The following is a 15805-nucleotide window of genomic DNA, read 5'->3' on the forward strand; positions in this document are numbered from 1 at the left end:
CACACACACACACACACACACACACACACACACACACACACACACACCTACACACACACCCCTACACACACACCCCTACACACAGCTTTCATTTCAGTGTTCAATGTGTTTTCAAGGAACTGCCTCACTTGGTAACATTAAAAGTAAAATTCAGCAAGTGGTGAGTGAAGACTTTGTCTTTCACTAACATACCTGGGCAGGTCCCCCAGCATGACCCAGTGGTAAGGCCACTGCCTTTTAAGCTGAGGGGTTTCAATCTTGATACTGCACACCTATTCTGCATTCGAGGCCATTGTTTCTCAACCCTTTATTTTCATTATTACATGCCCCTCCAACCTCCCTAGCCATTTAAGACATTTTTTTTCTAACTGCTCCCCTAACCTGCATGAAATTTTAATATCACAAATATAGCATATGTATATCTGTGCTTTATACATATAAGGAGTAAGGTATTTTTTTTACCTCTCAGAATAAATCTTTGCCCCCTTGGGGGCGATACTGACCTGTTGATGATACGTGTTCTTCAAGACCAGAGCTTCTCAAAGGGTGGTCCCCAGGCCATCAGAACAGTATCATGCAGGCCCCACCCTCTAGAGTTTCTGATTCAGGTTTAAGATAGGGTACAAAATTTTTCACTTCTAATAATGCCCAGGTGGAGACATCACTTTGAGAATAGCTGCTGTCATGCAAATTCTGGCTATATTCTGGAGCCCAAGAGACCTGGGTTCAAATCCCTATTCTTCCACTTTGTGGCTGTGACCCTTGGTCAATATATAAAAGTCCCTGAGCCTTGCCGTACATGTCAACAAAGTGCCGTAATACTGTCTCCTTCATACACTACTGTGAGGGATTAACTGACCAGTGGCTTACATACAGCAGGCACCTAACAAATGGGGTATACGGCAGAACTGCAGGAGACCCAGAGAAGCAGGGCTCAGACAAGAAAGCGGATGATGGGAGAGGGCAGGCTCCTTCAGCCTGAAAGTGGAATCTGGGCTGAGACGGGGGCTGTAATGCAGGTTGGAGTGGGAAGCGCTAGCTTGGGCTCCTTCACCAAATCATCATACCCCAGGGTGGCAGGGGCCCTTAGGGTGCTGGGGAAGGGTCTGTTTAGTGGCAGTTATGGGAAGGAGAGAGTCAAACGACAGAACTCAGCAGACAGTACTTCTAGAAAATCAAAATGCTTCTAAAATGGAGGAAAGGACTCAGACAGTGTTGGAATCACCTGGAGGACCTCATAAATAGTCTCCTGGGCTCCATCCCTGAGTCTGACTCTGTAGTTCTGGGGTGGCCTGAGAATTCACATGTCTAACAGGTCCCCAGGTGATGCTGTTGCTGCTGGTCCGAGGCCCCTCCTTGAGGACCACTGCTTCACAGCCTCTCCTGGATGGGCTTCCTGTGATGAGTGCTTAAGGAGAGATGAAGAGTCTGGGAACTCGTGGGAAGATGATGGCAGGACAAAATGCCAGGCCTTAGAGCCCTCCGGACTGACTGAGAGGAGCCTCCAATCTAAGTCCCCTGACCACCCAGGCGGCCTGCTTGTTGACACACATGAGTGGGCACAGATGGTAAAGCTGGGCTCCTGACAGCATGGTGTGCCCGTCCCCACTGCATCCTGGCCAGTGGCAGGCAGGAGGCACATATGAGGCCTGCTGTGTGCTGACCCATGGACAGGCACCAAATGCCACCCGCTTTATCTAGTGGCCTCATTTCCTTGTCACAACTCTGTGAGAAAGACACCATCACCTTCAGATTAAAGATGGGGGAACTGATGCTTCAAGGGTCTTAGTGACTCCCTCCAGGTCACTTAACTGGGAAGAGAGGATGCCTCTCTGGAACAAACAGTGCTTGAAAATTAAATAATTTCTCTGCCTGAGGGGACTCTAAAGGCATCTCAGGCCACGGCCCAGTCCTGGGCTCCTCCGGTGCCTACAACAACTGCCCTGCCAGTCACCTCCTGTCGGCGTGGCCTCCTCGCCGTCCTTGGCTCTGTCTCTGTGCCTCCTCTGTGATGTCTACCACTTGGGGACACTAGGACAGCCTCCCTGCTGACCTGCTTGCTCCCACCTGCCGTGCCCCAACCCACTGAACTTTGCACAACACACCCCTGCCCACGTCCCTCCCCTGCTGAACTGGCGGCCCACTGCCCTGAGGACCAGGGCCTGGTGTTCTCCTGGGCAGGGCATTCTACACCCTGCACATCGGCCTCGTCTCCCCTCTGTGGCCTCCCCCACGCGCTGTGCTCAGCCACGCACATGACTGCAGCTCCACGATCGGGTACACTCTCTCTGCTCTGGGATCTTGGTATGTGCTGCTCCTCTGCCTGCAACAGACCCTCCCTCTACCCTTCCCAGCTGCTCATCTGTCAGAGCTGGCTTAGAAGATCTCTCCTTGGTGAGCCTCCCCTCCTGGTGATGGCTGGGAGGTACCCCCTCCCACGGATTCTTGCTCACTTCTTATGATGGATATTTTTGAATATATACAAGAGTAGAAAGAACAGTCTAGTGACCCCCTGGGAGCCACTGCTCTACATCAACAATGATTAGCACAGCCCATGCCTGTCTCCACAGCATTCCACCAGGGCGCTGCAGCCTGTCCCCCAGACTGCCTGCAGGTTCCTGCGGCTGAGACGGTGACTTGGGCCTTAACCAGTGCTCAGGACTTTAGGACAGAGAAGACCCTCAGTCCACTGTAGGTGGATAGTAAAGTCCCTGTGTGTTGAGCACTGACTACACATTCAGGTGATCCGCTAAGTATGTACACGCTGTAGCATCCCTGTGAGATGTGGGTTATAACTACCCCCACTTCACAGAGTGGAAAACTGATGCCCAGAAGGTTACCCACATAGTGGAAGGCAAGCTAAGGTGGTCTACTTCTGGAATAGAGTTGCCGTAGAAACAGAATGCAAGCCACGCCTGCTATTTGAAATTCTCTAGTAGCCACATTTAAAAAAAAATTGGTAAAATTACTTTTAATAATATGTTATCTTTAACCCAGTATGTTAAATATACCATTTTAACATGTCATCTATGTAAAGCATTATTGAGATATTCTACAATCTATTTTTTGTACTACATCTTCAAAACCCTGTGTGTTTACAGCACATCTCAAATCAGAACAGCTGCATTTCAAGAGCTCTGTACATTTCAAGACAACCGTACTGACCAGCTCAGCTAGTGGTCTCCACCCTGAACAAGGCCCTAAAGCCTGCACGCTCAATCACTTACTTCTCTATACTTAAATGAATGAAGGAGGAAATGAGTGAGAGTCCCAAGAAGCCCTGGTCCTGAACTTTCTTCAACAATTAATAATGTTTAATAGTTTATGGTCCTTTAGGGTCTCTCTGGCGTCGTCTTATCTGCCATGGGAGTTGTCATCTCTGTTCCACAGATGAGGATATGCGGCTAAGACGGCCAAATGCCTTGCTTGAACACCCTGCTGTAGGTGGCACTGCTGGGCCTCAAACTGACAATTCTGGACTCCTAGTCCTGTGCTCTGCTGGGCAGGGGGGCAGCCACCCCTTGAAGCAGGACTATGTCCATCTGGCAGGGGAGGGTGTCTGCTCAGACCACAGGTGAGGCTGACCACTGGTGACAGGAGCCCGCAGAGCTCTGGAGGTCAGACGCTGGAGGAAGTGATGCCCTTGGTGAGTGGCAGGGCAGGCACAGGCTGAGGGAGCATGGGGCCCATGCCAGATCCTCTATGGGAAACAGCCTTGTCATTCTTCGGTCGTAGTTTGGCCACAAGAGGCTGAGAACAAATTGATGGCAATGGAGCCATAACTTACCTCTGAAGGCCTCTTTGTTCTTGGCAAAACAGAGGGGTCATTAGTAATGGGGAAAGCACTGGTGTGTGGACATAAATTCCCCCAGCTGCAGGGCTGATAAACAGCCTGGAGGGGACAGGGCCTCAGGGAGTTGGGCAGGTTAACCGTGTGCCATGCGTCACTGTGGGCTCGGGCCTGTGTCTGAGACAGACCACCTGCCCAGGCTCCTAAGGTGCCCAGAGACTGGGTAGCTCACAGTGCCCTCAGGACTTGCACCTGGCTCTGGGAGCCTCTGAGGCCCTCAGTCCTTTCTTTCAAATGAAAATTATTCCAGAGCACCTGAGCTGGAGCAGGCTCCCACCAGGCACTCAGGGTCAGTGTGGGGCAGTCAGTCAGTGTGAAGGGACACTGGCAGGGCATCCCTTCTTCCATTTCGAGCCAAACAGGCACTGGCCAAGCCACCCAGGCCTTAACACCACTGGAGAGGAGGGCATGAGAGGCCAGACCCTCAGCAGACAATGTTCTTTGCAGCAGTGTCTACACTGACTAGCTGAGGGAAGTAGACGAGGTCAAATCTTAGCCTCTGTCCACTGCTCCCCTGAGCAGTGTGCCCTGTTGCCTGTCTGCCTGCCCAGACTTGGGCTGAGGCTGGCTCACAGGGGTCCATGCCAGCCCAGGCCTGGGGAGAAGGGCAGGGAGGGAAACCAGGTGCTCAGGATAGGAAGGGCAGAAAGAGGACTGCCCTTTCCTGAAACTGTCTGAAAAGGATCTGGGGTTGCTAGTGCCAAACACCCATTACAGTGAGGACCATCATGGCTACCCTGCAAACATGGTCCAAGTGCTATCCCACCAAGGGTGGCAGACAGCTGCCCCAGTGCGGTTCCCTCCATTTCCACACCCACTGCAGACTCTGCCAATTGAAGACTGCACTGAACCTGTTTGACTTCCTGTCCCCTTCAGGCAGCCATTACCAATCAATCAAAGCTGGCAGGTAAGAGAAAACCCGTTTGTCATCCTTTCTAAAAGCCCTCAAGGCACATCTGTCCTGGGAATCCTATAAAGCTATGCTAAGTGCTCGAGGTTTTCCAGAAATTTCTGCCTCCTGCACCCACCTTAGCATGCATCCCTTACCTCTACTTTCATATCCTGGGTTTCTCTTCTTATCCCGTTTTTTGCACTTAAAAACCTGTTCTGAGAAAGTGTGTCCCTAGAAATTTCACAGGATGCTGCTGCAGGCAATTGTCCCCAGACTCTAAGCTCCAGAGCATCATCCAGATACCAAAGCAGAGCTGCCTTCCAGCCTCCTGCTCCAGGGGAAAGGGGTGGCTGGGCCCATCTCTGTTATAGAGGGCCTGAGCTTCTAGGGCTGGTGGCTTGGCACTCAGCACAGACTGGAAATAGACCAATGCCTTAGAGGATGGCCATCTGGTATCAGAGAGGAATTTCTAGCTGTCCATGACCTCGGGCCAGGTCCTGACTCTCTGCCCCCCACTCCTGTCTGGGAGTATGTCTAGAACCAACCCAGAGATAATGAGAAGAGGAGACAACCCCCTACCCAGCCAGGTGCCCCCTTCTTGCTGCCAGCTTATACTAGGGCCCCAACTCCATCAGCCCTGGGGCTCACTGGTGTTCACTCAGATCTCCAGCACAAGCCCCTTGTTACTGGGAGGCACTTGTTTTGCTTCCCAATTTGACAAACTCATGAAGGAGACCAGCACCAGCATGGGCCTCCCTTCTTTGCCTACCAGGAGCGAATCCACTAATTCCCAAGAGGAAGCCTTCTTACAGAATGGCTTCCTCCCTAGGACCTCCTTTCCCATATCCTGGCCTGAGGACCAGCTGCTTCTGGGGCTCAAGGAGAAAGGACCTTTGCTGGGCTTCACCCTAGTCCTACAGAATGAGCACCTTCACGTATGCCCAGGACTCGGCATTTTTGGTGGGAGCTCCCAGGTGATTCTTGGGCAAAATGGAATTTGAAAACCCATTACCTTAGAGTAACATACATTAATTCATTTATCCATCCATCCATTCATCCACTCTACAAGTACAAATTGGACTTTACTGTTGTGGAGCCCTGTGCTGGGCATGAGAATGGGGAGGAAGAGGGGTGGGGGAACACAGGCCCAAACCCACACTGCTGTTGCTGCCGCTCACCACATGAGCTGGTCTGACATTCACCCTGGGTCTTAGGGTCCCGTGAGCTTAGAAGCACAGTTAACAGTTGTGCTAGAAGCTGCAGGTCACAGAGAGCCCACAATTCCCCTGATTTCCTGCATTCCCAAGGATGTGGCTGGTCTCCCTCCCACCACCTAACCCTCAGCACCCTGAAGGTGTTATTAGATGACCCTGGTGGCTCAGATGGTAAAGAATCTGCCTGCAAGGCAGGAGATCTGGGTTTGATCCCTGGGTCAGGAAGATCCCCTGGAGAAGGGAATGGCTACCCACTCCGGCATTTGTGCCTAGAGAATCCTATGGACAGAGGAGCCTGGAGGGTGACAGTCCATGGGGTCACAAAGAGTCAGACACAACTGAGCAACTAAGCATGCACGCCTGCACATTAATAACCGTTAACACTTACAAAGTATCAATACCTTACATACATTTATTACGGTCTTTACATACAATAAGCCTTCTGATTTTTGAACCACCCGAGGTAGGCATTCTTACTGCTCCCATATTATGGATGAGAAACTGAGGTATGGAGATCCACCCCTAGATAGTATGCTCAAGACACTCCATCCATGTTCTTGATCACTGCACATTGGTGTCTTGAGCTTTAGGGAGAAAATGCCCCTAAATGCCAAGTCTACTCTCTTGGCAGTGTGGTAGGGAGGGGCAATGGGGTTGGCCTTCAGACAGCGCCCCCACCCCCACAGATGCACCAGGCTCACATTTCACTCACCAGCAGGCTGGGCAGGGAGGCCAGGGTGGGGTGGGAGAATAGCGACAGATTGATCCAGACTGTGAATGAGTGAGCAGTTTCTCCTGCACCTCTCACCAGCCCCCATGCTCCAAAGCCACCCAGACCCAAGACGGCCAAGGAGCTGCTGCTTTGTTAGTCTCTAGGCAGGGATGTGGAGTCAAGGGTCCCACCAACCAGAACTTTCTCTGCACTCATCACTGCTCTGCTCAACCAAGAGCCTAGGTGGGAAAGGAGGGCTTACGTGCCTCCCTGCAACATTCCAGATAAACGTGACTGTCTAATGGTCAGAAATGTGAAGAGAGCATGAAATCAGCCAAAGCTGCAGCTGAATTAGTTCTAAAATGACATAAAAACTGCCATCTTTTCACCAAGTAAGTAATGATACACAAAGAAAAACCCAGCGTACTGAAGCAGGTTAGACAAGATTCACCAACAACCTGGGCTCAGAGCCCCAGAGTGCACAGACACCTGAGACCTCGGACAGCAATGCACACTCCTGTCCCCACCATCACCCAAGCGGCCCCCCACACCCGACCTCTGTCGCGAACTCCTCTTCTCCTCCCCTGCCCCTCCCTCCTTCATCTAGGCAGCTCCTTCCTGAGTCCTCTGGCCTGGGTTGTCCCTGGGGACAGGTCCCCTTAGGCCACTGTCCCACACACTCACAGAGCCTGACACTCCTGGGGTGGCTCTTCTTGAATAGGGGTGGGGCATTAGGGCACCCCAGGCCTTACCTGAGACAATAGTGTAGCCAATTCCCCGGGGACGTCCTTTATCCTGGTCAATGGCAGTGATAATCCTCACTGTCGTGCCCTGGGTGGGAAAGAGAAAGGACTTGAGTTTGGCAGGCCAGGCCCCAGGGTGCTGTTCTTCTTGTAGCTGTCCTGACACCCACAGATTCCCTCCCCGGGGGACCTCAGGTCAGTCTAGGAAGTAGGGGCCGAGCACAGAGACCTTAGCTGCCCCTATCATTCCTGGGATACCCGCTGGGGCCCCAGGCAAACACCTCAGTGCCCACTGGAGAGGCCCAACCTTGCTGAGGCTCTCACTTGCTCTTCCGTTCCCCATCTCCCTTCATTCGGATGAACCACCCAGGGAAGAACTGACAGAGGAGCAACCAGCAGCAGGACGAGAGATCTGGTCTCTATCTTGAACTCATCAGGTTACTGTCTGACCTCAGAAGTTTGCTGCGCTCCTCTGGCCTCAGTTTGCCCCAATCTTAAAATGAATAACACAAAATCCTGGGACATTGTTTTCACTGGGACCTGAGTAAAGAAGAACATCAAGGATGAATTGTTCTGTGAATGAAAGCATCATAAATCCTGAAAGTGGGTATCTCTAGGGATGACCGTGGCAACTGTGGTGGCCACCATGGTCCTCTGAACTATGCCACACCCAGCACAGCAACCAGCAGCTCCTACCTCCCATGGCTCCATCCCCCACCCCATCCATTCTCCCCACAGCACCTGGGGAGAAGCCCCCAGGGTTGGAATACCTGCTTTGGAATACCTGAATGCCCCTGATTTTGAGGAGTACACAATCTGTGGTAAGGGGTCAAGGATATACGGACAGACACTGCTATACAGATACAGAGTTTCCTGGAGGCATAAATGTACCCCAAAGTATAGAAGTCCACCAGGAGGAAAGAGTTGTACAAACGGCGACATTTAGGATGGGTCATGAGGAGTGGGGTTTCCCTGGTAGCTCAGCTGGTAAAGAATCTGCCTGTAATGCAGGAGACCCCAGTTCGATTCCTGGGTCAGGAGGAACCCTGGAGAAGAGGTAGGCTCCCCACTCCAGTGTTCTTGGGCTTCCCTGATGGCTCAGACAGTAAAGTATCCACTTGCAATGCAGGAGACCTGGGTTCAGTCCCTGGGTCAAGAAAATCCCCTGAAGGAGGGCATGGCAACCCACTCCAGTATTCTGGCCAGGAGAAGCCCCATGGACAGAAGAGCCTGGCGGGCTGTAGTCCATGGGGTTGCAAAGAGTTGGACACAACTGAGCTATTAAGCACACACACAAGCATGAAGAGTGAGTAGCTTGCCAGAGAGAGAAAACAAAAAGGAACGTGCTTCAGGCAAAAGACACAGCCCTGGCAGGGATGTGGAGGTATAAGACTCTCTAGGAAGAGATGCTGGCATATAATGGACACATTCAAATACCACTGGGCTTCCCACATGGTGCTAGTGGTATAGAAGCCACCTGCCAATGCAGGAGACATAAGAGACACGGGTTCGATCCCTGGGTAGGGAAGATCCTCTGGAGGAGGGCATGGCAACCCACTCCAGCATGCTTGCCTGGAGAATCCCTTGGACAGAGGAGCCTGGCAGACTACAGTTTATAGGGCTGCAAAGAGTTGGCCACGACTGAAGCGACTTAGCCTGCACAAATACCAACTGGCTGGTTGATTCACTGAATAAATGAACATATAAACAACTGGATCCTAACTTCACCACCACCACTTGCTGAGTCGCCCCTCACCTAGGGAAACGTTCAGTCCACTCTGCAGGCCCTATCACACCAGCTCTGTCTGCCCAGCTTCTGGCCCAGGCTGTAGGTCCCACGGCTGATGGAGGGAAAGTAGGACAGCCCTGTACACAGTGCCTAGGGAGATACCAACCCTGGCATTTGCATGTCTGATGAAAGTCTCTAATAGCCATGGAGCCTCTCAAGTGTTGGCCATTCATCAGCTAGAGACTGAAGCCTGCAGGCTGAACCCTCTACCCCCATCTGAGCACCTTCTCCTATGGAGAGAGGCTGGCTCTGGACATGAAGGACTCTGCCCCTGAGGGAGTGCCCTGGGGGGCACGGTGCCTCCCCGACTCCTCCTGGTCTCGCTGTCAGGACATAGGAGGGACATCTGTTGCCCCGGCCTCTCCTGAGCCCGGGTGTGCGGCAATCTGGAACACCCCAGGTTTGGCTGAAGGAAGGTGAGAATGTTGCAGAGCAAACGTCTACTGCAGAGAAATGGTCACAACACAGAGGCTGAGGCAGCACAGAGAGCAGGCCTGACTCCTTCCTTTCATACTTTCCCCTCAACCCCACCCCTCACAGGAGCTCTGTCTAGGAGGGAGGGCGGGGAACAGACTGTTACAAAGTCAGAGAAAGATGCCATTAAAGGTGTATCTCCTGAAGTGGGTTCTGAGAACCTGAGCTGTTCCAGAGAGTGTGAGGCACCAACGGCAGCAGGGGTCCTTCTCCAGCACTGGCTCTGTGCCTGGCGCCGCTGCAAGCACCTTTTATGCCTTAACTCATTTCACCCTCACAACTACTCCAGGAGACAGCTCCATTCTATAGATGAGGAAACTGAGGGCCACAAGGTAAGTGGCCTTTACAAGGTCCCACTGCAAGGAGTGAATGGTGAAGCCAGGATTCGATTTCAGGTACTTTAGCTCCAAAATGCTCTTGCTCACCAAACAATGCTGCCTCTGTAACAGGTTATATGATAAATATAATAATGACAACTGTAATTCATGAAAGTTTTGGCTATATGCCGCAAGTTTTAATATAAGTATTAGTTCATGTCAAACGTGGGGAAACATATACCCCCCCATCCCTCCCTTGGAGATGCACAACCTGCTTTAATGTGGTAAAGGCTCCCAAAAGTAGCAAAGTGATAAAGAGATCCATCAACCTTTGCTCTCCCAGGCTTTCTGAGCTGAAGACAGGCTCTTTTCATGTAACATCTTGATAGCCCTGGACCTAGCAGTCCATGGAAGGTCATTTGGGAAGCATTCATTGCATTACATTGGAAGGGTCTACACAAAGGGCTCCCCCGTCACTCCAGGGGAATCCTTTTGGGGGTGTGTTTTTCCTGGTGTCACCTCTTAAACAGAATATGGTGTCACCTCTTAAACCTCCTGGATATGTCCCCAGGAGGAGGTCCTGAGAGCATGGGACTCTGATCTGAGGCTCTAGCTGCCAGAAAGGGCTTCATAGCCCATCTGACCACAGCCCATGGCTTCACACCAGCCCTGGGTGCTCCAACATTGAGGGTTCTCTGGCTGCCCTGGGCCTGCTGAGGGCAGGGCTTGGACTGCCAGGTTGACTGGGCCCAGTGCCTACCAGAGCACCATTCCAGACAGTCATTAAACAATAAACCTTGGTCTTCCCTGGTGGTCCAGCTGTTGAGATTCCATGCTTTCACTGCAGGGGGTATGGGTTCAACCCCTGGTCAGGGAACTAAGACCCTGCATGCCACTCTACACAGCCAAAAATCACATAACAAAAAAGCAAATATTAAACCTTGAGGGGACAGCTGCCTGCCCACAGGCGAACAGCCAGGGCCTGGTGTGGCTGGCTGGGTCCAGCACAGTGAGCCTCAGCAGCACTTAGTAAAAGGGGGCCAGTGCTGGCCTGTGCAGATAGGGGAGCTGGCAGCCAGGGAGCCCTCAGTTTTCAGAGGCTTGTGAGCATCTCCCCGTGGGCAGCCCCAAGCTGGGTGGCCTGGAGTCCCCCTGGGTGGGCTGGGGCTCAGGGGGTCCACCGGCGAGCCCAGGACCAGAGAGCAGGGAGGCCGGCTCACCCCTGGAAGAGCTATGCCTGAGTGTCTACAACGTGAGCTCTGAAAGGCTCCTGACAAGTTTGGGTTTCATCTCTTTTTGGATAAATAAATCCATTTTTAATAAAACCCTGAGCTTTTAATACAAGTGCAGCCACAAAGACGGGAAATGTTATGAGAAGGAATTAACAGAGAGGAATGGGGGCTCCTGGGAGCCCACAGCTCTTGTTTCAGAGTTTCAGTGATTATATTTTCAATATACTGAACCTTACTTCCTAAGATGAGGAGATGGAGACGTGCCCGCCCTGGGCCCCTCTACAGGGGGGCACTCTGGCTGGCTGGCTCTCCAGAGAGGGACTCCAGTTCAAGGAGCACCAGAGTATGACCAGGAGAACAGATGGCCCCAAAGGCTAGAGATGGGCCCACCTGGCTATGGAGCTTCTTCCCTTCATAAGAACCCCCAGTGCAAAGAGGAGGCCCCGCCTTCCCACAGAGAGGCTAAAGGTACACAGGCCTGTGGGGTCCCAACTCCGTATTGTGGGAAGATCAGTACAGCAAGGGGGTTAAGGGTCTGACTCTGTGGTTACACGGCCAGGGTGTGAACCCTTTGATTGAGTTACTTAACCTTTCACCACCTGGTTTGAAATGGGTATAAAACAATGTATGAAATGGGTATAAAACAGTCCCCACACCTCAGCAAGTTGATACATGGAGCACTTGGAACAGCCCTGGGTACATAGAAACAGCTATAAAAGTGACTGTCACTATTCTCTGGGGCCTGGGACCTCCAAGTGCTTCTGATGAAAGCTAAGACACCTCTTCCCAGACAATGCCCACAATGTGATGTTCCAAACAATTTCAGCAAATGCAGACTTCCCAGGACCCAGGTTAATCAACCTTACGCTGGAGGTAAGGAGCTTTCTGGCCATTCTATGGAGAGAACAGCTAGATCTCACAGGGGGACCTAGCATTAGTTGAGGACCTACTGTGCGCCAAGCACTGTGCTGGGCCCCTGCATGGGTCCTCCGTTTTGTCCTCATAGTGAGGGTACATATGGAGAGATTGTGGCTTAAGGGTTCAGGGATTTGCTTAAAGTCCCAGGCTCTGGTGAGTGGGGGTGGGTTGCCAGGCAGCCCCCGCCTCTGAGGCTTGGGTACCAGTAGTGAAGTCGGGACAGAGTCAAGAGGAGCAGGGATTCCTCTAGAAGGAACATGACCCTCCCTTCTGTGGCTGCCTCTTTCCAAAGAAGCTGGGCAGGAGAATGGCTGAAGCTGGAGCCTTGGCGGTGGGGGCTGTCCACCTCATTCTCTGCTGGCCCAGCCCCGCCCCCTTTCCATGACAGGATTAAGGACTTGAAAGGCCAACCTGCAGTTTGCTTTGGGAGTGGGAGGCGCCCTTGGTGGGGAGGAGAACGGAGGGGGCTGCAGGGGACTTCCGACAAGAGCTGCCACAGCAGATTCTGAGGCAGAAAATCCTATTTCTCAGTCCTTAATTCCAGTCAATTCCAGTCAAAGGGCTGATAGGCATCGGCTGGCAGTAATTTGTGCAGTTTATCCGCTCTTTTCACCTTCTATCGGTCCTTCACTGACGGGCAGGCCGACATGCTGCTGCTCGAGTGAGGAAATTAAAATTTGATGCAATAATCCCCAATAAGAAGGATTTTATTAGGTAATATATACACTTTAGATGAGGCATGCTGGCCTGATACACTGATAGAGGGAGGCATACATGCTGGGAGTCGCAGATAAAGAGGGGGCGTGGGGGGAGTGGGCGAGGGTCTGGACACAGGCCCCCGGGCCAGCAGAGGCAGGGCTGGGGATGGAGGACGCCTGGGGCCTCTGGCCCCGGGGGACTAATCAGGCCTTGCTGCTCCTCAGCCCTGGCCCAGCCTGTGAAGTGCTGCGTTAAATCAGGCTTCCACACTGTAAAGGGACATGGAAGGCCTGGATCAAGGCACGGAAACCGATTAGAAGCCTGGAAAAAATCAGGCTTAGGGTGTATGGGAAACTGCGCAAGAGGCGAGGCAAACTTTCTGGAGGCAGGGAGGAAGAGCAGAGGTTTGTGGACACAGAGGTGATTCTGTGGGTGCTGGGAGAGACCGAACCCCCCAACTCACTTCCTTGTCTGGCTTGCCCGAGCCTGGTCACCACACAAAAGGCGGGATTCAGACCTCTTCTTTGGGAGCCCCCCGACATGGACTTTACTGGCCTCGTGGAGCCAAAGGGACAATCATCAAGGCAAAGAGATATCTCCAATGCATGAAAGTGAAAAGTGAAAGCGCTTAGCTGTGTCCGACTCTTAGCAACCCATGGACTGCAGCCTACCAGGCTCCTCCGTCCATGTGATTTTCCAGGCAAGAGTACTGGAGTGGGGTGCCATTGCCTTCTCCAAAAGAGATATCAAGGTCCCACATCCTGAGAAAGAACCATATCAGATGCCAAGAAACTGAGCATAAGGAGGGTTGAGTCCAAGGGGAGCAAGGGCCTGTTTGCCTGTCCTGAGGAGTCATCCTAACAGGGCCTTATGGAATCATCTGGGAAGGAGAGGGGCTGGCTTAGCACAAGACCCTGCACAGTGCAGGGACTTCGTGAACGTCTAGAGGAGGAGTAAATGAATGAAAAGTAGAATGAATGGCCAGGCGGACTCAGAAACCCGTAGATCTGAAAAAAAACACCTGTAGCAATAGTTTGATTGAGTATTACTCTGCTAGAATACAGGGATGCTGGGAAAGGCGAGACAAACTGAAGGGTCTCAGAGGACACTCACCCCAACACCCTTCTTGCTGACCACTGAGACTCTGAGATGAGGCTAAAGTTAGGACCTCCCAACCCAATCCAAACACAAAACCCCCGCATTCTAAGATCTGCTGACGCTAGACTACTAGGCGCTCTAGTTCCTAAAATCACCAGCCCAAGGAGGCCCTATTGAGACAAGGAGGAAGAGGTCTGGATGTTGTGTGATCTGGCCAAGCAAGCGCATGGTAGCATAGGGACCTGTTCTGAGATCTGCCAGCTGCTGGGCCACCATCCCATCCTCACTTCAATCTACAAGTTGGCTCTGCTTGTCTTTCCTGCATTCAACCCTGGGCACAAAGCCCTGGGAGGCCCTGGTTTGAGACCCAAAGACTCAACCACTCTGATGACCAGGAGCCTCAAAGTAACCCACTTACACATCAGTGAATGTTACAGACGTGGCTACAGTTCAGAGGGGAATCAGGCAGCCTAAGGATCAGGGAACTTGGGCAGAGATGAGAGAGATGGCTCTGCCTGGCGGGCCGGTGAGGACGAAGACAGGAAAAGAATTCTAAGAAAGGTCGTCAGTGAGCTGGGAACCAACAGATGGATGGGTTTTGGACTGGTGAGTAGAGCAGTCACCAGGTGTGATGAGGATGACAGGATAGTAAGAGAGCTGGCCTGAGTAGTGAGCACTTGTTCATTCATTTAGTCATGCCTTCATCCATTCCACAATTTCCTCCTGAGCACCCATGGTGTGCTACGCCCACAGCAGAGCCCATTCCCGCTGCACTATTCTCGCAGGCCGGGAGAGAAGCCAAGGGTGAGTACACTGAGCAGGAGCACCGAGCGCTAGGAAGGGACGGCAGAGGATGAGGACAGGTGGAAGGACCCATCTCACCTAAAAGGTCAGGGCTGAGCATGCGTGGGCTTACTGGCAAAGAGGTTTGGGGGAGGCGGAGTTCAGTCTCAGAAGTCTAAACTCCTGCTGTCCATGGCCCACTCAGAAAGAAAGGGTTGGAGTGGGGACATTTAGATGTCCTCCTCTACTCTCAAAGCAGCTTCTGACTCCGGCAACAGGAGGCCACCTTGCTCGTCAGACCCTCTAGCCTGAAAGTAGCCCCAAGAAGGAAGTGGCTACCCTCTCACACCTGGAGCCTGCAGCATGGTGCTTGGAAGAGGCCAACAGGCAGGCGAGACCACAGTACCAAACTTGGGAGCAGGCTTCCTAGCCTGTGGTGGTCCAGGAGCCCAGCCTGCAATCTGGTCAGGGACGTCTGCCTCTCACTTGCACCCAAACCGGTGAGCTGTGCAGACATGCAGGTGGGGTCCTGAATAGCCACATGATCAGGTGGGCACCCCGCTTTGCTCTCAAAGCTGTTTCCTTCCCCTAAGCACACTGAGTTCCTATAGAAGGAGAGGCACAGGTTTCTTTCCATAGAGCTGCTCCCCTGCATGTTCAGGGGTTGTGTCTGCCCAGAGGAGCCGTCTTTTCTAATTCATCAGCCCAGTATGGGTATTCTATTCTAGTCCACACATAAGCACGGATGGTTACCGGAAGTGGGATGCAGGGCACTGCCTGCTTGGCCCACAGCTGAGCAAAGCCGCCCACCCAGAGCCCTGCCTAGGGGCAGCAGTATGCTCTGTCTCACAGTCGACTGGACCACAGTGGACACAGGGCCCATGGGCAGTCGATCTACAGGCTGGCTGGCAACCTGTGACCTTGTGACATGGCACAAAATCAGACCACAGCCAGCCAGGCACCTCTCTTGAACACATGGCTTTGAGAAACCCCAAAGTCTGGGCAGTTGGAAAGGGCAGCAGGAGCTGTGAGTTCTCAGGGAGGAGCCAAGACTGAGAGGTCTGTGGGGCAGACAGTAAGAGGC

At 52.6% G+C, this 15805-nt stretch overlaps 1 protein-coding gene across 1 annotated transcript in view; it reads right to left on the reverse strand.

The window, feature by feature from the left end:
* CDH23 (cadherin related 23) overlaps window positions 1–15805 on the reverse strand; it is a 393840-nt gene that overhangs the window by 240978 nt on the left and 137057 nt on the right. The window contains exon 8 of the mRNA XM_040242525.1: window positions 7421–7499. Coding sequence (XP_040098459.1) covers window positions 7421–7499 — 79 coding nt within the window. The remainder of the gene's footprint in view (window positions 1–7420; window positions 7500–15805) is intronic.

This window comes from Oryx dammah, unplaced genomic scaffold (genome assembly GCF_014754425.2).
Source record: "Oryx dammah isolate SB20612 unplaced genomic scaffold, SCBI_Odam_1.1 HiC_scaffold_6, whole genome shotgun sequence".
NCBI lineage: Eukaryota > Metazoa > Chordata > Mammalia > Artiodactyla > Bovidae > Oryx > Oryx dammah.